Consider the following 23,453-nt stretch of genomic DNA (forward strand, 5'->3'; position numbering starts at 1 on the left):
TGGCAGTGACTGTTAAAACTGGTTACACAGTATGATCACTTGCTCCAACTGAAAGGATGTCATCACTTTTTTTAACTGAGGCATACAGTTGCAACATACATTGACAATTTAATCCAGCAGCAAGCAATAACAAAACCACTTGTTCGTATTGTGCAAACGATTATGCAGTATTTTCCCAAAGAAATATTTGGAAAACATTTTGTGAGACCTAAAACCAAAGTTTTACAGATGCAATGAAAAGACCAAGAGAAACCACAACACTGCAAGGCCTGACAACTGACATCACATCTGATTTGAGATTTGCGCAAATCGACACCCATTATCAAATTCTTCAGATCCATCATACCTCATGGATGGGAGCTGAATGCAGACTTCAAGCAATCTATCAAAACCAGAAAATAAACACCCACTGAGACGAAGGCCTCTTTCAACGGGTGATCTGCATTGCAAAAAATACTCATTTTTTTCCCCCCCTTTTAAAATTCAGTAGTCAAAAAGATTGAATGCAACAAAAACACCAAATGCTAATATTTTGCAGTTGACTAAAAAAAGGTATATTTACCAATAGCTGTCCTAAGGTAAAAATGATCAAATTAAACCACATACAATTGTGTATGTGAGCCAAAAAAAAAAAAAACCTCCAACTGAGAAACACTCAAACGTTTCACAATTTTGCAAAACCACTCACTTGAATGGGTATCTTATGCCAAAAGAAGTCCTGTGTGCCTAATTCAAAGAATATAAAAAAATTCTGATCACTTTTTTTCAGTTTTGGCAGATCAGTGATATGATTTCAACAGAGAATCATTGGTTCGATTTGCTTAACGAATAGTTGAAGGGGGCAGGTAAAGGAAACCAATAATAGGTCATCCTTGCTGTTATGTGTTGAGGTAAGCAAACAGCAAAACACTTCATGGCAATTCAGGTTCTCATTCAAATGATACAAAACAAAAAGATGCATTTCAGTCGAAGTCAACACTAGGTGTTCTACACAAGAAAAAAACAGGCCTTGAAATTAAATGTATTGTTACTCCTGAAATGTCCCTGTCCTGTCATTATGTTGACAAAACGCTCCTAAAAATCCATAATGTAATTGATAATTTGGGCACCAAAAACTGGTATTGTTCATCTTGTGTACTTCTCCGTCCTGAGTGTGTTCCAAAGCACCAGTCAAGTCAGCATGGTGGAATAGGCCAAGACACTCTTAGATTAGACGAGGTTGCAAAGGTCCAGTTGTTGAAGGCTTTATGGCAGGGTGTTCTGGATTTGGGGGATTTCTTGGTCGCCTGGAGGGAGATCCTGGTGTGTCTGCTCGGCCGCTTGCTGACTCTGGTCCTGAGAAGCATCCTGATGCTCTTGGACGAGGGCCGTGTGTTGCTGCTGATTGTTGAGCGCATGGTTCTCCGGGATGGCGTTTACTTCAACTGTAACAAATAGGCCAATCATCATTATCACACATGAGCCTATAAGCTAAAAGCAAAAATAAAGAACCTACCTTGGACCTCAGGAGGGGGTTCTAGTTTTTCAGCTCTGAGTCGTTCCATATGATCGACGGCCTGAAAAGAACAATTGCAATGTGCTTGTGTGTCAGATATTTGCCGGATAATTTCCAATGTGCAGTTCAACGTGACGAAGGAGCAGATGAATTTTGAACAAAAACTAAATGGACAACATTGTCTTCAAAGAAAACAAGTTAGTGTAAATACAGTGTGACCAGAAAACTGCAGTAAAAGCAGCGTAAATCCCAGATATTTTGTTACCGCTTTTTAAACAATCTACAATATACAGCAGTGCCACTCGAAAGTATTCACACTCCTTCACGTTTTCCACATTTTGCTATTACAGACTTATTCTAAAGCCGATTTGAGTAATTTTCTTAAACAAAAATAAAAAATATATATCCCATGATGACAAACTAAAAACATTTTCTGACATTTGTGTAAATATATAAAAAAATGTAAACATTCAAACCCTTTGCTATGGCACTCAAACTTAAGGTCAGGTGCATCTGATTTCCACTGATCATCCTTGAGATGCTTCTACAACTTGGAGTCCGCCTGTGGTAAATTCAGTTGACTGAACATCATTTGGAATGGCACACACCTGTCTATATAAGGTCTCATAGTTGGCAGTGCATATCAGAGCAGAAACCAAGCAATCAAGTCTAAGGAATTGTCTGCAGACCTCAGAGACCGGATTTTGTCAAGGCACAAATCTGCGGAAGGATACAAAAGAATTTCAGCAGCATTGAAGGTCCCAAAAAGTACTGTGGTCTCGATTATTCGGAAATGGAAGAAGTTTGGAACCACCAGGACCCTTCCTAGATCTGGCCGTCCGACCGAGCTGAGTAACCGGGGAAGAAGGGCCTTGGTCAGAGAGATGAACAAGAACCCTATGGTCACTAAGGCGGAGGAACTCCAGTGTTCCCTTGAGGGGATAGGAGAACCATCCAGAAGGGTCAACCATTGCTAACGCACTCCACCAATCAGGCCTTTATGGTAGAGTGGCCAGACAGAAGCCACTTCTCACTAAAAGGCACATGGCAGACTGCTTGGAGTTTGCCAAAAGGCACCTTAAGGATTCTCAGAACTGCAGAAACAAAATTCTCTGGTCTGATGAACCCAAAATAGAACTTTTTGCCTGAATTGCAAGCGTCATATCTGGAGAAGAAGAGGCACTGCTCATCACCTGGATAACACCATCCCTACTGTGAGGCATGGTGGTGGCAGCATCATGCTGTGGGGCTGTTTTCCTGCTGCAGGAACTGGGCGACTAATCCGCCTAGAGGGTAAGATGACATCTGCCAAACAGAGAAATTGCTCCAGTGTGTTCTGAAACTCAAAGACTATGGCGTCAATTCACCTTCCAACACGACAATGACCCAAATCACACAGCCAAGATAACAAAAGAGTGTCTTCAAGAGGAGCCTGTGAATGTCTTTGTCTCTGGAAAGACCTAGAAATGATTGTCCATCGAAGCTGCCCATCCAACCTGACAGACCTGGAGAGGATCTGCAGAGAAGAATGGGAGAAAAATGCCCCAAAACAGGTGTGCCAAGCTTATAGAGACATACCCAAGAAGACTTGAGGCTATGATTGCTGCCAAAGGTGCTTCAACAAAATATTAAGCCAAGGGTGTGAATACATTTTGCTGCACGGTGAACAACTGGGGTTGAAATCCCAACCCCGCCTGTGTGGCGTTTGCATGTTCGCCCCGTGCCTGCATGGGTTTCCTCCCACATCCCCAAAACATGCATGGTAGGTTGATTGAAGACTCTAAATTACCCGTAGGTGTCAATGTGAGTGCAAATGGTTGTTTGTGTCCATGTGCCCTGCGATTGGCTGGCGACCAGTTCAGGGTGTAACCCACCTCCTGCCCGAAGATAGCTGGGATAGGCTCCAGCACGCCCGCAACCCTAGTGAGGGTAAGCGGTGCAGAAAATGGATGGACGGATGTTTACATTTTAAGAAAAAAAATATGTTCTCTTTATGACCTGAAGACCTTTAAAATTCATTTAAACCAGAGCCATGTCCAAGGGCCTGTCCACATCGCACATAATTAGAATATTGTAGGAAGGTTTATATAGTAAAAATTATTTTGATAGTTACGTAACATTGGGAATTTGTGTTTTTATGAGCTGTAATCCATAACCATCAAAATTATAACAAATAAAATCATGATTTTATCATGAATTTACGAGTTCGTTTTTCAAAATATATACAGTATAGCTTAAAAGTAAAACTTCTACTTCCAACGCAACAAGGTTTTAATAAAATGTCAGTCCACATGAAAACACTTTGGTCGGCTTGCAAGTGCATTTTCACCAATCAGAAGCCCGATTTGACAAAAAGGACAACAACAAAAAAAAACAGCTGACTTGGTTGTGCCTCCTGACGCCTCTAAACTTTGATGTACATTGTTTAAAATCTGCGCTCATCTTAATTGTCGACCTTGGTCGGGAAGCTGCTCCAGTTTCCCAGGGAGATTGTGGAAACGACTCTTTAGTTGGACATAGCTTCAGGTCAGAAAACATCAATGTTTGTTACAATGGGACCAAATTTAATGCTGGTGCCCTTACCTGTTGCAACTCAACTTTCTGTGCATTAAGCTGCTCCTGTTGCCTCTCCAGCTCATCTCTCTGTTTCTGAAGGTCAGCAGATTTCTGGTGAAGCTCCTGCTCTTGCCGAGCAAGGTGCTCCTCAAACTCCCTCATCTCCTCATCCGTGTAGGCCTGGTTCTGCTCCAAAGTCTGACGGACAACACATGAGTGCAGCTTTGTTTTACAACCCTTTAATTTGTTGAAATGATGACAATGTTTGTTGTGCATTTTGTCTTACCTCCCAACTATCTGGCTCCAAGAATTCTCTTTTATTTGTAGCAGTCATGAACTCGTCTAAAGAGACCAGCCTGTCTTTGTTCGAATCCACCTGCAGGTTAAATTTAGTGTAAATAAAAAGAGCACATGAAGTTGATCGTGTCATTTTAACACATGAGGACTGTCCACAATCAACCGCGCTGCATCATAGTGAAATGTGTTTCTAATGTTTAGGTTACTTTATTCAGCTTCACAAAAAGAACAAACTAGCCAACCACAAGAACAACATTGTATAATTACTGTCTGATAGTATCAATCAAAACTGAGCATGATTATCTTAACTTTTATCTCATTAGATTGTCCGAGCGCACCAAACGTTGCGGCAGGTTAGTTTATATTGAAGCACCTGTGCTATACCTCATTCATGACATGCTCCCTCATGCGTAACCTCTCCTCCTCCATTTCCACCATATCATCCTCCTCGTTGGTGGGATCGTAGAGCTTTTCCAGCTGAAATGTCAGAGCAACAATCCAAGACTCTTTCAGCAAAACCATGCAAGAATAAATTAACAAATAAATGACCATGACATGACTTTGCACCTCCTTGGTGAACAGTGATTCCAGTTCCTGTTCATCAAAGAACCCATCTCCGTTGGTGTCTGGATCAGGCAGAGTACAGCAAAGAACAGTGCCAAAAGCAAATTGGTGTGTGCTGGATTCACAGGAGAGAATGCATCACTGAAAGAAGGACTTACCGTGCAAATTGAAAAAGGTTTTGGGATCAAAATCCTCCGGGTCCAAGCCATCAGTATCTTCCCACACTTCCTTGAGCTGATTCTGGCTACCCTGCAAAAATTATTCCTCATTTCAACATAATCTTACAAATTATGCGAAAATTCTCTAAATGACCTTTAAAATCTGGTACTGGAGGACTTGACTGTATCATGAAATCAGAAAATCAAGAGATTTTGGAGCGAAATGTCTTACCCAGTGTAAGAAAACTTGATTTGAGGCCTAGATAATGGGTCCTCCAGCAAGACAAAGACCCAAAGCACACAGAAATGGTTGAAAAGGGGGAAAAAATGGACTGTTTTAAAACAGCCAGCATTGAGTCCTGAGCTCAATCCACTTCAAAATCTTTGGGTTTTTTTGGGATTGGGGGGAGGGGGGGGGGGGGGTGAAATCTGCCATTGAGGAAAAGAAGCCTGCAAATGTTCAAGAGCTTGAACAAACTTCAAAGGAAGAGTGGGAGAAAATACCACCTGAGAAGTGCAAAAAGCTCATAGATAGATACAATGGGTACGGAAACTACTCAGACCCCCTTAAATTTTTCACTCTTTGTTATATTGCAGCCATTTGCTAAAATCATTTAAGTTCATTTTTTCCCCTCAATGTTACACACAGCACCCCATATTGACAAAAAAAAAAAATTTATTGAAATTTTTGCAGATTTATTAAGAAAAACTTAAATATCACACAGCCATAAGTATTCAGACCCTTTGCTGTGACAACTCGTGTGCTGTCCATTTCTTCTGATCATCCTTGAGATGGTTCTATACCTTCATTGGACTCCAGCTGTGTTTGATTATACTGATTGGACTTGATTAGGAAAGCCACACACCTGTCTACATAAGACCTTACAGCTCACAGTGCATGTCAGAGCAAATGAGAATCATGAGGTCAAAGGAACTGCCTGAAGAGCTCAGAGACAGAATTGTGGAAAGGCACAGATCTGGCCAAGGTTACAAAAAAGTTTCTGCTGCACTTAAGGTTCCTAAGCGCACAGTGGCCTCCATAATCCTTAAATGGAAAACGTTTGGGACGACCAGAACCCTTCCAAGAGCTGGCCGTCCGGCCAAAGTGAGCAATCGGGGGAGAAGAGCCTTGGTGAGAGAGATAAAGAAGAACCCAAAGATCATTGTGGCTGAGCTCCAGAGATGAAGTCGGAAGATGGGAGAAAGTTCTAGAAAGTGAACCATCACTGCAGCCCTCCACCAGTCGGGGCTTTATGGCAGAGTGGCCCGACGGAAGCCTCTCCTCAGTGCAAGACACATGAAAGCCCGCATGGAGTTTGCTAAAAAAAAAAAAAAAAAACACCTGAAGGACTCTAAGATGGTGAGAAATAAGATTATCTGGTCTGATAAGACCAAGATAGAACTTTTGGGCCTTAATTCTAAGCAGTATGTGTGGAGAATCAGAATCAGAATCAGAATCATCTTTATTTGCCAAGTATGTCCAAAACACAAATATGTATGTCCAAAATATGTATGTCCAAAAGTATGTCCAAAACCAGGCACTGCTCATCACCTGTCCAATACAATCCCAACAGTGAAGCATGGTGGTGGCAGCAATATGCTGTGGGGGTGTTTTTCAGCTGCAGGGACAGGACGACTGGTTGCAATCGAAAAAAAGATGAATGCAGCCAAGTACAGGGATATCCTGGACAAAAACCTTCTCCAGAGTGCTCAGGACCTCAGACTGGGCCAAAGGTTCACCTTCCAACCAGACAATGACCCTAAGCACAGAGCTAAAATAAAGTGGCTTCAGAACAACTCTGTGACTGTTCTTGAATGGCCAGCTAGAGCCCTGACTTAAACCCAATTGAGCATCTCTGGAGAGACCTGAAAATGGCTGTCCTCCAATATTCACCATCCAACCTCACAGAACTGGAGAGGATCTAAAAGGAGGTATCCAGGTGGGAAAAACCTGTTGCATCATTCCCAAAAAGACTCATGGCTGTATTAGCTACTGAGCAAAGGTTCTGAATACTTTTTCTTTTTTAATAAATTTGCAAAAATTTCAACAATTCATTTTTTTTCTGTCAATATGGGGTGCTGTGTGTACATTAATGAGGGGGAGGGGGTGAAAAATGATTTTAGCAAATGGCTGCAATATAACAGAGTGAAAAATCTAAGGGGGTCTTAATACTTTCTGTACCCACTGTACAAGAAATGTTTGGAGGCTGTCATCGCTGCCAAAGACTGTGCAACAAAATATTAAGAAGGGGTGCCAATATTGCTGCACATGCTGTTTTCTGTTTTTTTTTTCTTTTCTTTGAAATTACACTAAGTTTAAAACGTCTTTATTAAATTACTTCAGACCTTTAACTAAGAGATCCTGATGAGATAAGTTTGGTACATTTCCGTTTATTTCTGAACATATACAGGTTATGCAAAAAACTAAGGGCTGCCAATAACGGTGAGCACGGCTGTCCATTTCCTGGTTCAATTAGAATTGGTATGTAAACAGTCCACTACATCATGCTGTTCACATTTTGACATCATGAGACCAAGACAACACCTAACAACTGATCAAGAGTGCCTCGTCGTTGCGAGGCTTCAAACGGGAAGCGGCCACTGAGCTTAGAGTGTCATAGTGTGTCAACAGCGGATTGCAACAGAGAGAAATGGAAGAGTCACAGAAGGGCGTCGACGAGGATATCTTTCAAAATGTTCAAGAATCAAAACATATGTTGTGAATTGTGACGTTCAGCTCCTACATAGGTATTCACTCATTAATTTCACCTTAAACGTTATAGTGCATTTTAAGTTCATCTTGAAATTAAAATATCATTTAATGATCCCCAGAGGGGAAATTTAGGTTGTCATAGCAATTTCAAAAATATCGCACCAGAGGTTATTATTACTGTTGTTATTACAATCGAACCAAACATGACAAGTGAGTGTGCGTCAGACTTACTGGGTGGTTGACTTTGGGGTGGTCAGCGTGTTTTTTCCTCAGCTCCTCATAGTGCTCCTCCTCACGCTTTCGCTCATCTTCATCGAGTGTCTTCAGGTGTTCCCGCCTGTCGTGCTCCTTCATCATTTCGTAACGCTTGAACTCCTCGTGTCTCTCTTTGTCGAAGTTCTCCAGATCGTTTGTGGCCTTGATACAGGAACAACATGGTTTGGACTTCAATAAAATGTTTCTTGGCCAAATTGTCAAATCAAGGCAACAATAATATGACTTAGAACACTGACTTAACAAGGAGAATAGCATCTATAATTGATACATCTATCCCAGATTAGCTACTTTAGTCATCTATAATACTTTTGGACGAGCCTGGATAACTCTTACGTGGCACTAGTATCAGTGCTATTGTCTAGTGTTGCAGTGCTTGTGCAACCTATGCTGCACAAAAAAAAAAAGTTTTCTTAATTTGTCATTAGGGCTGCAACTAACAATTATTCTAATAATCAATTAATCTGTCGATAATTTTTTCGATGAATTCGATTTTTTGAAAAAATTACATTTCCATCCCTTTACTCAAGAACATGACATTATTTCAAATTGACAGTGCATGAAATGTCCAAACAAACTGATTACGATACGGCTACTGGTTTGGTCTGTAATATGAGAAAATAGGCAACAATGTTGATCATTGTTTTCCAAAGTAAAAGAATGTCTTATTTTGACGAAACACAAAAATAATAAATTATTATTAAAATAAATCTAATTATTTATAGAGACTGCTTTATTTATATAATAAATATAATTACTATTTACTGTTGAGAGGCTGAAATTCCAAGAATTTTGACAATTTTAAGTTTCTCTTAAGGTCTTTAAACAATTAAATCAATTATCAAAAATCTTTCTCAACAAATTTGATCATCAATTATCTGTCGACTCATCGATTCGCCATTGCACATCTAGTTATGTCCTTTCATTGAATTGACCTCTTTACTTCTGACAAGGTTGTTGTCTGTTTACAAATATTGCTGTCTACAGATATTCCCCACAGTTGTTTTAACAGTGAATTACACTTCACAACTCCACTGGGAGGATGACCCCCCCCCCCAAAAAAAAAAGACTACTATAATCTATACATTGTGCTGTCTTTTTTTCCTCCTAGTAATTATAAATGTGTGGTTACAAATAATTCATAAAGGAGTGTCTTAGAAATTAAGGAGCGAATGTGCAAACATTTTTGGTGGCCTTCTGATTTACCGATTTGATGAGGCGATCAAGGTCATCCACTTCAAATGTATGCGGGTTCATATGGTTCAAGTATTCAAACTGTTTCAGCAAAGCCTGGTGGTCCACTGCAATATCTATTGAGGTGACACGTGTATACAGTTAAAGCGTCTTTTACATAAATATTAGGGATGTCCCGATCTGATCATCTGATCGAAAATCGGAGTCGATCACATAGTCTTCCGCTGATCGAGATTGGGTGAAAGAGAGTTTTTATTCATTTTCTGACATTTTAAATGTCACAAAGTGACAAATTAATCCAAAAGTACAAAGATCTTTCCAACTGGAACAGTAATAATTTTGTTTTATATTAAACAATGTCACATTCCGGGGTATTTTTAGTACCAGTATAATATAACTGATTAGTGTAGTTTACTGTTAGAGTAAACACGCAACAAAAAGAATTACACACATTGTATATTTAAATACAAGACACACATGATCAATCGTTTTAGAAATCACCATCTTAATACTAACAATCAGTTGAAAACCCCATTTACAGGCTAGCTAGAATTAGCATTCGTTCACAGGTGAGATTTGCCTTCAAATAACGAATATTTCTACACAAACTCTGCAGTAACACATACAGACAGGTAATATAAATCCCATCAAATAACGAATATTTGTACACAAACTCCGCAATAACACATACAGACAGGTAATATAACAAATACTCTGGCAAATATACTTCCTAATCTGTGAAAAACGAGTTACATTAATGTTTTACCACGACGTTCTTCTATTCTTTTTTTACTGCAAACATACAGCTCCATGCATGCATCGCACCACACTGCCCCAAAGAGGCCAAGGTGCACTCAGCAGGAACTGCATATTTTCCCACCTGTCTGTCTGACATGAAATCAGATTGAGATTTTACTGTTTTAGGTCAATCAGGATCACCAAAGTTATTTCTTTTTGCGAAATATATATTATTATTTTATTTTTTACAAATTTATTTTTTGGTTCTTCTTTTAAATATTAAAAGTTGATTCATATATACACACACACACTCTCACCAGGAAGCTGTCTGGGAGACATCTCCAGACAATATATATATTTATATATCCACATATATAGTGGGTACATAAAGTATTCAGGCCCCCTTAAATTTTTCACTTTATTCTATTGCAGCCATTTGCTAAAATCATTTAAGTTCATTTTTTCCCCTCAATGTACATATAGCACCCCATATTGACAGAAAAAAACAGAAACGTTGAAATTTTTGCAGATTTATTTAAAAATAAAAGGTGAAATATCACACAGCCACAAGTATTCAGACCCTTTGCTGTGACACTCGTATTTAACTCGGGTGCTGTCCATTTCTTCTGATCATCCTTGAGATGGCGCTACACCTTCATTTGACTCCAACTGTGTTTGATTATACTGATTGGACTTGATTAGGAAAGCCACACACCTGCCTACATAAGACCTTACAGCTCACAGTGCATGTCAGAGCAAATGAGAATCATGAGGTCAAAGGAACTGCCTGAAGAGCTCAGAGACAGAATTGTGGAAAGGCACAGATCTGGCCAAGGTTACAAAAAAAAATAAAAAAATCCAGGTGTGAAAAACTTGTTGCATCATTCCCAAAAAGACTCATGGCTGTATTAGCTCAAAAGGGTGCTTCTAATAAATACTGAGCAAAGGGTCTGAATACTTATGGCTGTGTGATATTTCAGTTTTTCTTTTTTAATAAATCTACAAAAATTTCAACAACTTTTTTCTGTCAATATGGGGTGCGTGCTGCGTGTATATTAATGAGGAAAATATTCACTTAAATTATTTTAGCAAATGGCTGCAATATAACAAAGAGTGAATAATTTAAGGGGGTCTGAATACTTTCCGTACCCACTGTGTGTGTGTGTGTGTAATTTCTCATGTATAATGCGTACCCCCAAAGTTGACCTCAACATTTTGGAAAACCCTTCTAACCATGTATAATGCATTTTTACAACGCATGATTTTGCTTCTACCCATATGATCAAAACATGAAGTATTATCTGTGTTTTTTTCAAATAATTATTCTGAATCACTTTATTTGAACACAAAACTTTCTTTTCATTTACTTGCTCTTATTTTGAAATTCACAACCCTACTTTTGTTTAGTAAATGAGAAAAGACAGAGTTGTGCTCATATGTTTGATTACCCAGGCAGAATTTGTAAGATGGGTACAATTCTTTAAAGAAAACATGAAGGGCCAGGCGAAACAAATAACTTTTTATTTTAATGGGATTCAAATTAAATTGTCAAGCATTTCAGAAAAGCATTATCATTAAACAAAAAAATCAATGATGGTTGTTGTTCAGTCATCAGTTGTATTTACAACCCCAATTCCAATGAAGTCGGGACGTTGTGTTAAACATAAATAAAGACAGAATACAATGATTTGCAAATCATGTTCAACCTATATGTAACTGAATACACTACAAAGACAAGATATTTAAATGTTCAAACTGATAAACTTGATTGTTTTTAGCAAATAACCATTAACTTAGAATTTTATGGCTGCAACACGTTGCAAAAAACACTGAGAAAGTTGAGGACTGCTCATCAAACACCTGTTTGGAACATCCCACAGGTGAACAGGCTAATTGGGAACAGGTGGGTGCCATGATTGGGTATAAAAGGAGCTTCCCTGAATTGCTCAGTCATTCACAAGCAAAGATGGGGCGAGGTTCACCTCTTTGTGAACAAGTGCGTGAGAAAATAGTCGAACAGTTTAAGGACAATGTTCCTCAATGTACAATTGCAAGGAATTTAGGGATTTCATCATCATATCATCATCAAAAGGTTCAGAGAATCTGGAGAAAACACTGCATGTAAGCGGCAAAGCCGAAAACCCACATTGAATGCCCGTGACCTTCGATCCCTCAGGCGGCACTGCATCAAAAACCGACATCAATGTGTAAAGGATATCACCACATGGGCTCAGGAACACTTCAGAAAACCAATGTCAGCAAATACAGTTTGGAGCTACATCCGTAAGTACAACTTGAAACTCTACTATGCAAAGCCAAAGCCATTTATCAACAACACCCAGAAACGCCGCCGGCTTCTCTGGGCCCGAGCTCATCTAAGATGGACTGATGTAAAGTGGAAAAGTGTTCTGTGGTCCAACAAGTCCACGTTTCAAATTGTTTTTGGAAATTGTGGACATCGTGTCCTCCCGGGCAAAGAGGAAAAGAACCATCCGGACTGTTATGGACGCAAAATTAAAAAGCCAGCATCTGTGATGGTATGGGGCTGTGTTAGGGCCAATGGCATGGGTAACTTACACATCAGTGAAGGTACCATTAATGCTGAAAGGTACATACAGGTTTTGGAGAAACATATGCTCCCATCCAAGCAACGTCTTTTTCATGGACGCCCCTGCTTCTTCCAGCAAGGCAATGCCAAACCACATGCTGCACGTGTTACAACAGCGTGGCTTTGTAGTAAAAGAGTGTGGGTACTAGACTTGTCTCCCATTGAAAATGTGTGGCACATTATGAAGCGTAAAATACGACAACGGAGACCCCGGACTGTTGAACAGCTGAAGCTGTACATCAAGCAAGAATGGGATTGTTAAAAGAAAAGGTGATGTAACACAGTGGTAAACATGACCCTGTCCCAGATTTTTTGTAACGTGTTGCAGCCATAAAATGTAATGATTATTTGCTCAAAACAATAAAGTTTATCAGTTTGAACATTAACTATATTGTCTTAGTAATGTAGTCAATTACATAAAGGTCGAACATGATTTGCAAATCATTGTATTCTGTTATTATTTATGTTTAACACAACATCCCAACTTCATTGGAATTGTGGTTGTGTATGTATTTATATATATATATATATATATATATATATATATATATACACACACACACACACACACGGATCGGGACTTGATATCGGCAGATAGATAAAATAACACACTTGGACTTGGGTGCAAAAAATGTGATCAGAACATCCCTAATAAATATTAATTCAAAAGGTTTTTCCCCACCTACCATTTCCACCTTCAATGTCATGCCGAGCCTTAATCAGTGTTCTGAGTCGATTGACTTCCTGCCTCTTCAACTCGTCCAGTTTGGTTCTGACATGGTGGCTGACAAAGTCTAGTTCTTTGGCGAGTTTGCCTTGCTGTAGTGGACATAAAACAAAGGTAAACATTATTCAACAGAAGTGTTGTAACAAAAAATATTTTTACTTTACCTTGATATCTTCCATGTCTGTATTATGGAGTTTATCTCTGAAATGTTCATCTTTTTCCAGAAAATCAATGACTTCCCTGAGGTACCGGTCATAGTGGAGGCCAGTGTCCTTAAGCAGAAGAGACAATCAAATGTTAAAAAAAGAATGTTGTGTAATTAAAATAATAATAACATAGTACAGTGTTAGTACACAATAATTAAAAATCTAAATCAATGGACACACAAAGTCGTCAGGACACTCCATTTGTCCATGTGATTGATGTACAAATTTCAGTTTTTGTCATCACTGTACAAAGCAGGTGAGTTATGCAATTCACAAGTACGCCAATAATAAGTTAGCATTCAAGTGCATGTTAATGCAAATGTGCGCATTATGGTTTGTTACGGACATGCGGCACCGTGAACAACTGATTAGCACATCTGCCTCACAGTTCTGAAGACCCGGGTTCAAATCCCGGCCCCGCCTGTGTGGCGTTTGCATGTTCACCCCGTGCCTGTGTGGGTTTTTTCCGGGTACCCTGGTTCCCTCCCACATTCCAAAAACATGCATGGTAGGTTAATTGAAGACTCTAAATTGCCCGTAGGTGTGAATGGTTGTTTGTTATATGTGCCCTGCGATATGTGCCCTGCGATTGGCTGGCGACCAGGTCAGGGTGTGCCTCTCGCCCAAAGATAGCTGGGATAGGCTCCAGCACACCCGCGACCCACGTGAGGATAAGCGGTACGGAAAAATTAATGAATGTTTCAAACATATCCAGATATACAGTACAGAAGTAATTTGGTGCTCAAAATGTACTCCAGCGGTCCCTACCAATATCGCGGTTTAGCCTTCATGCGCCTGCTATATCAAGGAATTTAAGCGACCATTTTTGTTACTTCGGGCAAGTCCAATTTTAAAGTTGGGCTGTTTCAGTGTACTACCATGTTGTGCCGCAACATGGCGGGCAGTACCGAAGTCTACTGTCTGGAAGAGATGCTGCGTAATCAAGTACAAAAAGAGGTAGAAAGGTCCCCTAATAAGCTACAGTAACAGTAATTTCCCACAGAGCATAGAATATATGCCTGTGAGTATTGTTGTATGCTGTTTGTAAGTATTGCTGCTGTTGTGCGCAGTAGCAGTTGTTTGAAGGTTTAATATTACCATAACATCTATTCTAATTTCCATTAGCTCGACTATGGCGTTTTTTAGTACACGGTAGCATTAAGCTAGCATACTTTTGTTAGATAAAATGTAATGGTTTTGTTGAACATTTATGTTTCAATATAGAATGTTTATCTTTTGTTTAATGTGTCAGTTTTACAGAAAACTTCAACTGGGAGTGGAAATGAACAGCTTGAAGCCTCTTGTTTGGAAAACCTGTTTCGAAAATGAAAACGGCATCAAGTAATACATAAAAAGTCTGTTTAAAGTTTAAGTGTGTGTTGATAACTTACGCGTTTAAAGTGTTTAGAGGGGTAAACCTATTTTTTATTTTTATAGTCTTTCTATATTTTGGATTTTCACCTGCTGTGGGTGGGCAATTCCACAATGCTAAATGCCTTATATATTTGTAAAACCTCTTAAATTAAAGCTGAGTTAAATCTTTATTCCACTTTTTTTGTTAGAAAAAAATGAAGTAATTTTTACCCAAGCCAGAACTCGAGGAGATGACACAATGCTCATTAAGCCATACATCTCCGCTAACATTTTGCTGTATTTGTCAGCATCTTCTTTTTTATATTTCGTGAATGCCCTATTCATTTCCCACGCTGGCCCGGTTGGTGGCGCAGAGCATACGACGGCACGGGCAATGACGCATGTCCTTCAAAACATGGTAAAAATGTTGTAGAATCACAAATAAGGGGCATATCATGCATTGCCTGCGTCATATTGAAGCAACGGCTGTTCTTTTTTTGTAATGCAGAATTCAAGCTGAGGGGGGCGCCAAGTTACATACTATGGTTTTAAAATCTACGCCACGTGTCAAACGCGAGATCCGGCCGGCCACAACATTTTTGTAACCAAATGAAGTGTGTCTTGCTAAATTGATTTGTTCCCTTCATTTGGACAAAAAATCTGTACAAAAGGTGCAATTTTTAATCACTTTTTACAGATATCACTAGCAATTTTTTTCACTAAATCCCTTCTTAACAAAAACGGGTTCTTTGCACATAATCTTCCGCATTGCCAGAATATGGCTCAGTCTTTTCCAGTTCTAAAAAATTGCATTATTCTACACGCAGTGTTTATGGAGTTATCGATTTTTTTTTAAATCTGTGTTTTGCATTGTTAGTGTTAAATACATGAAAAACCTCACAGTGTAAATGTAGGGCTGCTTGACGTTACGGTAGCTTTTTCCGTTTTACCTTGTACAGAAACGAATCTCGTCATCAGAGCCAGCGAATCTTTGTAATCCTAATGCAGATTGAATTTTAAATTGTGGGATCTCTTTAACGATTCTATTTCTCTTTTTAATTTAATGTTTTCATGCACTGTGGTGTCCAGGAAAGCTGGTTCTGCGACAAATCAGAAATTAGGGACGCACATAAATTTGGTCTGGTTCTCAAATAAGCACCAAAGGCTGTTGCTTGGTGCTCAATTTTTTTCTTGACCCACCAACCTCACTGAATGAATTTATGTACATTTGTAGACATGTCATATCCGTTACTTATTTTTTTGTACCAATAAAGGAATACAACTTCTTCTTCTTCTTTTATTGTTTGTTTAGTAAACTTTTTTTCCCTACATTTTATTAGTCTTAGTCTGAGCCAGTTCACAGCTGGTAACAGTCCGTACATAAATACCTGTTGCAACAGACATTCATTTAGACACTAATTATTTTATTTATTTGTAATTTATGGCAAAAAGGAGAAGACCGTGGTTGTGCCAGCCCACACTGCCATTAGCAATGATGATGAGGAGGAGGAAGATGATGGGGGCAGGGGGCCCTTTGAGGGGTCTCATACACAACACCATTCAAGTTAGTACCACCCCTGACTTGCAGCATGGGCCCACGATCTGATTTGGCACAGTTCTCTCGGGCAGCGGTCCCCAATCTTTTTTGCACCACAGTTCAGTTTCACATAAAGACATATTTTGATGGACCGTCGTAGCTGCTGTGACAAGACAGAGACACCTCATCAGCGGACCCGGTGCACACACAGCCACCGTCACCGACCGAGGCATGACGTTTGCGGGAAACTTTCTTGTGCGCCTAAGGCTCACAAGTTAAGCTCAACTAAACTGAAGAAGGAAGGAATCAGTTCATGAAGCGATTGCATTCAGTACATTGACTCAAAACATTCTTTCGTTTGGACGAGTTGTTCGTCAACGACAACACTACAGCCCTGTCTACCGCTGCTCCCCCCCCCAAAAAAAACTAATTTAAACGAAAATGGTGGTACGCAAAAGCCCACTGATACAATCGAATCAGGTGGGCTTTTACACATGTCAATAATACATGTAATCATGAGTGAGTTCAAGATTGCTGGGAAATCTGTAGTAGCTTAAAATGCTGTTGCGTTTGTGTGATGACGTGCACATTGGGACACAACAATGTTCATATACCGTTTGTGTTGCTTCTGGGGGGGGGAATCTTTTATTTTAGGACTCATATTTGGCTGTTTACTTGGGACTAGGAATACACGGCTGTCATACTGCAGTAAACTATATTATCCACAACCGACATGATGTCACAGCCGTATGTGGAAAGAGCCCATTGAACCACAGTAAAGTGGACCCCCGCTATTTGTGGGGCTACGAGAATCCACGGATAATTGATGCCAATTATAATTGCATAGTATTATTATTTTTATTTTTTTTAAACCGCAAAGATTTTTCAATAAGCAGGTATCAGGTTATTAGGTTAAGGTTGGCTCCCCACAAAAAAAAGAAAAACAAAAAAAGAATTACAAATAAAAAATTGAAAACAAATCTGCAGGTGCCAAACTGCGAGTATGCGGTGGTCCACTGTATCTATATTTGGTTGTCATTATTTTCCAAGACCGCTGATTTCACATTCAATAAGCTTGACAAAAATATAGAAATATATAGTGTTATATATATATAAAACATGCATTACATAATGATGTGATTATATTTATTAGGCTTTACATGATCAGGATTTTTGGGGCCGATCACCAAGTTTAAAAAAAACTAACTGATCACCGATCCGATCACAAGATGGAGCAATGTCTATTTACATGACTTGTTCATTTATTGTATATACTTGTGTACTGTATCCATCCATCCATCCATTTTCTGTACAGCTCATCCTCACAAGGGTTGCGGCCGTCCTGCCGTCCCAGCTCAAATTATTCTCTTAGCATTTTAGACAAAAGTTAAAACACCAATGGCCTCTAGGGGGCATTCAAGGATTGGTCACTGACATAAGTTTAGGTCAAATCAACATTACAACTGACAGAAACAATGGGTGCCAACTTACTGTAATTAAATTACTTTATTGCAATTAAATTACTATAACAAATACTGTTAATGACATGCTTACTCTTAACTTTCTCACTGTCCCAGCGATATGGACGGGTGTTGTCTAGAGTTTGAGTCAGTTTGACACTTTTCTTTTCAAGACACGTGACAAGGCTAAACATAAACTAGCTTTTGGATTCATATGCGACGAAGACGCGGCGTTAAATGTCTTATGCGGAACCGATCGATGACGTCATTGATCGGATCGGCGACTTATGACATGAAAGCCGATCACCATAAAATGCTAATTATCGGCCGATACCGATAACGCAGATCAGATCGGTGTAAAGTCTAATATTTATATCATTTTCACTGTCATAAAGGCCGTCTTTGGGAATCCTTAAGTAAGATGTGCCCTACAACCCAAATGTGTTTTGACACCGCTGGTCATCACTTCAATTATACCTTCATTTTAAATGAATCAATTTTTATTTTTAAGTCCATTGTAGTGGTGTGTCAAGGCCAAATGATCAAACTCTGAATGACACATAAAAGGTAGTGAAACAGTTACCACACTAGCAGGAGCATCTTCAATTTGGACCTCTGGCGTGTTAATTTTGGTCCTGTCCTTGCTGATGGGAACTGCTTCCAAACGGAGCAGCTGGACCAGCACCAGCACCCAGCTGATTACCAGCACACGACTCCACCACATCTTGACATAAAAGGCACAAGTATATGGGTTTAATAACAACCACAATCAAACCTTGAGGACGTTTTATTTTAAGTGGGCTGGATACTACAAAATATTTTTGTGGCCAAATGTTTCTTTGTCACTTTATCAAATCTTGTCTACAGTCTAGCCAAAATGGGACTGTTGACGTTAGCTTTAGCACTGGTGGTACTGACAGATTTAGCCCCCGAGCAATTACAAATGACCTTATTCTGATCTGAGTCTGTCGGTGTCTACACGTGGCGTAACATGAATAAGAAAAGCGTGCGAAATATGTCTACGTTGAATACTTACTTTACTGTGACTGTCAAACATAGTGTGCCCGAATAAATCTCTATCGCCTCCTCTCTATCAGGAGTTCTGTCGGCAAATAGCGGGTTAGTCTGCCCATGGGCGGTTCGAGTCCTAACCTTTTTTTTTTCTCATTGGTCGCTTTGCACGTCGGTCAAAGCAACTAGCAGTTCGGTTGCATCGAAGAGTACGTGGCGAGGTGACGGAACAGTTTAATCGTCAATCGACACTGCGCATGCGCACACAACCATCACCAACCTAAATGAGCTCCGTGCAAAGATAGGCGAAAACGTCACAAATATCACACTGTACAGTTAGTTGTCGATGTATTTATGTTTGCTTTTATTTTGCTTTGTTTTACTCTGCTGTATGCTGCCGGGGGATGGGGGGGGGGCATTGCAAATGAGAATCTATTCTCCATTGTCTTACCTGCAACGTTAAATTTAAAATAAATAAATATTAACAATAAAACGTGTAAAAGAATATACATATTGGGAAAATAGTAAATAATTCTTCCCTTAAACTGGCAATAGATCACTAATGCCATGAATTGGCATTCGCATATGATAATGTTTAATGTAGTGGCAATTAGCACTTTGGGGAACATTACAATAATACAATACAATAATAACACACGACCTGATGTGCTGCAGCAAGTGATAATCGAAGCCCCACAGACTTGGCATAATAGCTCCAGCATCACCTGCCTTTCTTCTTGATGCATTTGTCACTCAGACCATTTTGTATTTCTTCAGCGTCTTTAATGCTTCCTAGGAGATTGAAGCGTTTTTGTTATATTAATTAATTAGCCCAACTGATAAGTGGTTTTGTTAAGGCTACATATTTCAGTGCCAAACATGAGTTCCCTTACTTATGTCTGTATGTGACGTGCACGCTGTTTATGGAATCATATCTACTGTAGATAGAGAACTAGGTCAGGTCAAAAATAAATGTTTTCAAAATACACATATGATGAACCAATCGATGGATAGACAGTGGACATTTGTGACAAAAACATTTCAAAGTCTGCTTTATAATAATTTCATTTATTGCAAATTCCAGCTCTTGCATCAATTACACACTTATAACAAAGACTCTTTTAAAGTCAACTACACTAGGAGGAACGTGTTATAGTACATTTGTAACATACCAAATGAATAAAGCTGAGAACTTATGAAAAATGATGAAAATTAAAATGTTTCCAAGCCATAAGAAGAGTGTACTGTAGTTGCTTCTACTATACATCACTCCTCTGCTTTGTAGCAGAAAACTCCATACTTTTCCTGCGGAGGAGGGAAACCGAAGCTGCGCACTCCCGGCTCAGAAGGACCGCAGTTTCTTCGCGGCCTTGTGATGGGATAGCGAACACTTCCATCAGCCAACCAGCCGGCATTGCAGTGGTCCAATCCTTTGAATTTCCATGCAGCATAGAGCTGTCCAACTTTAGCGATCTGTGCTCTGTCTTCCTCACAGGCCTGTCGAGCCTCGGTCAGGTTCATTTTGTGGGAAGGTTGAAAATAGTAGACTTGCCCTTTGGATGTAAACGGGAATGTGGCATTTAGGTTAAGCAGATATCGTATGTTGTTTACACGCATGCGTTACGTTTGCCTTCTGTATTCGACCCATTACACTAGTGAACGCAGCAGGTAGGTGTGTAGTGTGTACACCAATGTCACAATTTACTTAGAATGGAATCAAATGTACCTTTTAACTATTCTTTGTGCAACTATTCAAGGAAATGTCCAAACATTTTGCAGTACAGAAGAAGGAAACAATGTAATGCATTCCAAAACAAAAGGCATCTAATTATTCCATATCGTTTAATTATTCATTGCTTATTACTGATGCCTAAAAGGGTGTACCTGGGGAACAGTAAATAATGTTGCCTTCATGCAAATCAGCATCAGGTTAAAGCCACCCCACCTCGCATCGAAGAGGAAAAGCAGAAGGCGTCATAGCGATGGTGGGTCAGCTGGCGCCTGCCATAGTTCCGAATGCCTGGGGCAAGCCCGGGGCCTCCGCAAGGTGCTCTGGGCTGGGAGATGGGGTAATGGACTGTCCCATCGGCCAGCCAGCCTGCATTGCACCAGTTCAGTCCGTCCTCCCAGGAATGAAAGAGCTGACTGAAAGTGGCCAGTGTGGCGTCCTGCTGCTCACACACCTGTTGAGCCTCCAGAAAACTCAAGTAGTAACGTCCAAGAGGATGCTGGTATGGAAACACTACACCTGTGGCGGTAGAGGGGGTTTTTACAGTGGTGAGATGTTTTTGTATAGTTTTGGAATGTTTAACTAGGGCTGCATGGTGCAATAGTGGTTTGTGTGTCTGCTTCACAGTCAAGAAGTCCTGAGTTCCAAGCTCCCGAGCTCCGGCCTTCCTGTGTGGAGTTTGCATGTTCTCCGGTACTAGCCTTCCCCCCCACATTCCAAAAATGAATGGATCATTGACAAGAATGTTCAGTAATTAAGGCATACTGCACTAATTAGGGCTACACGAACCGGTAGTGACTCGAATTGGGATTCGAGTGGATGTGGAAAAGCCATCGACGAATCCCAATGTTCAGACTTAAATCAGAACGAATCTTACAATATCATGTTACTTCCTCTATTCTGACAAGCGCTGCAACTCCTGCTATGCCGCATTTACTTCCAAAAATACAAACTATTTCATGATTTTTGTCCAACGCTATTTTGACTTGCTGCGGTTAGTTTCTGCGCATGTGCACATTTGGCCTCGGTGGCCGCAGTGGGGACGGCGATGAAGTCTATAGTCCCCCACCGAGACAATGATCTCTGCGGAATTAGGCGTCCGATAACTGAGCCTGAGGAGCTGGATGGATATTCATGGCAGCGCCACAACCAAAGCTGGAAAGCAGAGATCACTGGAGGGGGTGACTGTGGCAAAATGAATGGGACAAAATTGGCCCAACACAGCGTGGCAGCTTGCCAGCTAGCTAGAGGGGAGGCAACAGGTCTGGAACTCTTTGATGAAAAAATACATACAGTATACTTGTACCTCTCAACTCAAGATCCACTGTAGTTCTCTTGTCCTCCAGTCCATCCACCACTTCACAGACATAACGGCCTGTGTCGTTCAGTCGGAGTTCAGTCATCTCGAGTGAAACGTCGTCTGCAAAGTCCAGCCTGAGCCGCACACGTCCTCTGATGGACAAGAAGTATTCAATGTTAGCAGTTATTTGAAGAATATACTGTAACATCAACTCACACATAGCTGGAAAAAAAACAACCTGAATTTTCTAAAAGTTCGACTGCGGGATCCCACAGCCGCCAGCACGTCTGTCTGGGGTCCCCCAGCGACAGGAAACCAGGACCACTTAATTCGCACCTCCCTGGGAGAGTTGAGCTCAGGCTTGTACCAAAACCTGCATGGCAGTGTTGCATTTCCCCCCCGGAGTGCAAACACGGACGACAAAGCAGAGTCCACATGGAGGTTGACATTATTGTAATAACCTGGAAGAAACAAGAATGGACACTTGTGATATTTATTTCTTTAGCAGCTATGAATCCAAATACTGTACAGTACCAGAACAATATACTTCTTTCATACTTTCCCTATATATAATTTTAAATCACATGATTCTGCTACTGTGAGACATGCGGTGTCCATTTTGACTTAGCTACCAAATATTTTATATATATATATAAAGTTGAAAAACAAATAAATGCAAGAATGTGATTTAATGTTGACTCATTTAAAAAATAATAATAAAATAAGCTCATCGAAGTAAAAATACACATACTGGATTTGTTGACCTTCCCATTGAGGTATTGTTGGTAGAAGAAGGAGTTTGGGATCGTTGGTGCGGCCAGAGTCCATTTTGGAAGCATCAGCTGGAGGCACCATAGCACCAGCACCTGGAGGCAAAACATGGTGTCCTGACTCCAACCACCAGGGCAAGAGATAGCGCTGAAGGCTCCTTCGTTCAAGCTGCAAGAGAAAAGTTGCTTGTCACCCAGTCTGAAAAAGAGAACAAATACATCAATAGAATCACAATAAAGTCAGCTTCACCGTGACTGTCACTGCTCTGCCGCAGCTAAAAGCCCCCAGCCAAGTCAATTTGACTTCTGGATGGGAAGAGCCATGTGTGTGTGCGTCTGTGTGTGCGTCTTACCAGTTTGTGACAGGAGCACACATCTCCACTCTTCTATGCAAAGATACTTTGCAGTTCAATAATGACAGCTATTCATTTTTCCTCGTTTTTTCAAATCAATCTTTCCGCTGCTTTGTTTCTCCTGAGAAAAAGTCATGTACTTTTCAATTGTAAGAACATAGTCTGATTCAAGTTCACTGTAGGCTAATGACAAAAAAAAAAAAGACAAAAACACTGCTAGAACTCGAGGCATTTTATGGTTATTTCACATCCCATCTGCAAGCCATCATGCAGTTTTATTGAAACACTATGGTCTTTTATAAGGAAACCAACTGTACTGTGGTAATTACTCATCTACTAAGAGTTAGCACGCAGAGTGGTGACGGATGTGCATCCAACACATTTATTGAAGAGATGAAAGGGCTTGCCAGG

At 40.1% G+C, this 23,453-nt stretch overlaps 2 protein-coding genes across 4 annotated transcripts; both read right to left on the reverse strand.

Moving 5' to 3' along the window:
- Nucleotides 1-95: 95 nt before the first annotated feature.
- On the reverse strand, nucleotides 96-19,033 carry LOC133470800 (nucleobindin-2-like). Its single transcript, XM_061759640.1, has 13 exons — nucleotides 18,916-19,033; nucleotides 18,463-18,603; nucleotides 13,488-13,595; nucleotides 13,283-13,415; nucleotides 9,263-9,366; nucleotides 8,015-8,200; nucleotides 5,071-5,161; nucleotides 4,916-4,974; nucleotides 4,733-4,825; nucleotides 4,338-4,427; nucleotides 4,079-4,249; nucleotides 1,496-1,556; nucleotides 96-1,424 (listed from the first exon to the last, which is right to left on the reverse strand). Exons 1-13 carry the CDS (start codon nucleotides 18,934-18,936, stop codon nucleotides 1,246-1,248), a joined length of 1,437 nt encoding a protein of 478 aa, XP_061615624.1. The 5' UTR covers nucleotides 18,937-19,033; the 3' UTR covers nucleotides 96-1,245.
- A 906-nt stretch (nucleotides 19,034-19,939) lies between these two features.
- LOC133470817 (hyaluronan and proteoglycan link protein 3-like) lies at nucleotides 19,940-23,227 on the reverse strand. 3 transcript variants are annotated; one of them, XM_061759674.1, is made up of 6 exons: nucleotides 23,043-23,227; nucleotides 22,671-22,858; nucleotides 22,158-22,380; nucleotides 21,926-22,071; nucleotides 20,836-21,138; nucleotides 19,940-20,443 (listed from the first exon to the last, which is right to left on the reverse strand). In XM_061759674.1, the coding sequence occupies exons 1-6, from the start codon at nucleotides 23,063-23,065 to the stop codon at nucleotides 20,157-20,159; spliced, it is 1,170 nt and encodes a 389-aa protein (XP_061615658.1). In that variant the 5' UTR covers nucleotides 23,066-23,227; the 3' UTR covers nucleotides 19,940-20,156. The 3 variants fall into 3 exon arrangements, with proteins under 3 accessions (XP_061615658.1, XP_061615668.1, XP_061615677.1); XM_061759684.1 differs by having other exon boundaries at nucleotides 22,671-22,888; nucleotides 23,043-23,204; XM_061759693.1 differs by lacking the exon at nucleotides 23,043-23,227 and adding an exon at nucleotides 22,940-23,042.
- Between the last annotated feature and the right edge of the window lie 226 nt (nucleotides 23,228-23,453).

Source organism: Phyllopteryx taeniolatus, chromosome 2 (genome assembly GCF_024500385.1).
Source record: "Phyllopteryx taeniolatus isolate TA_2022b chromosome 2, UOR_Ptae_1.2, whole genome shotgun sequence".
NCBI lineage: Eukaryota > Metazoa > Chordata > Actinopteri > Syngnathiformes > Syngnathidae > Phyllopteryx > Phyllopteryx taeniolatus.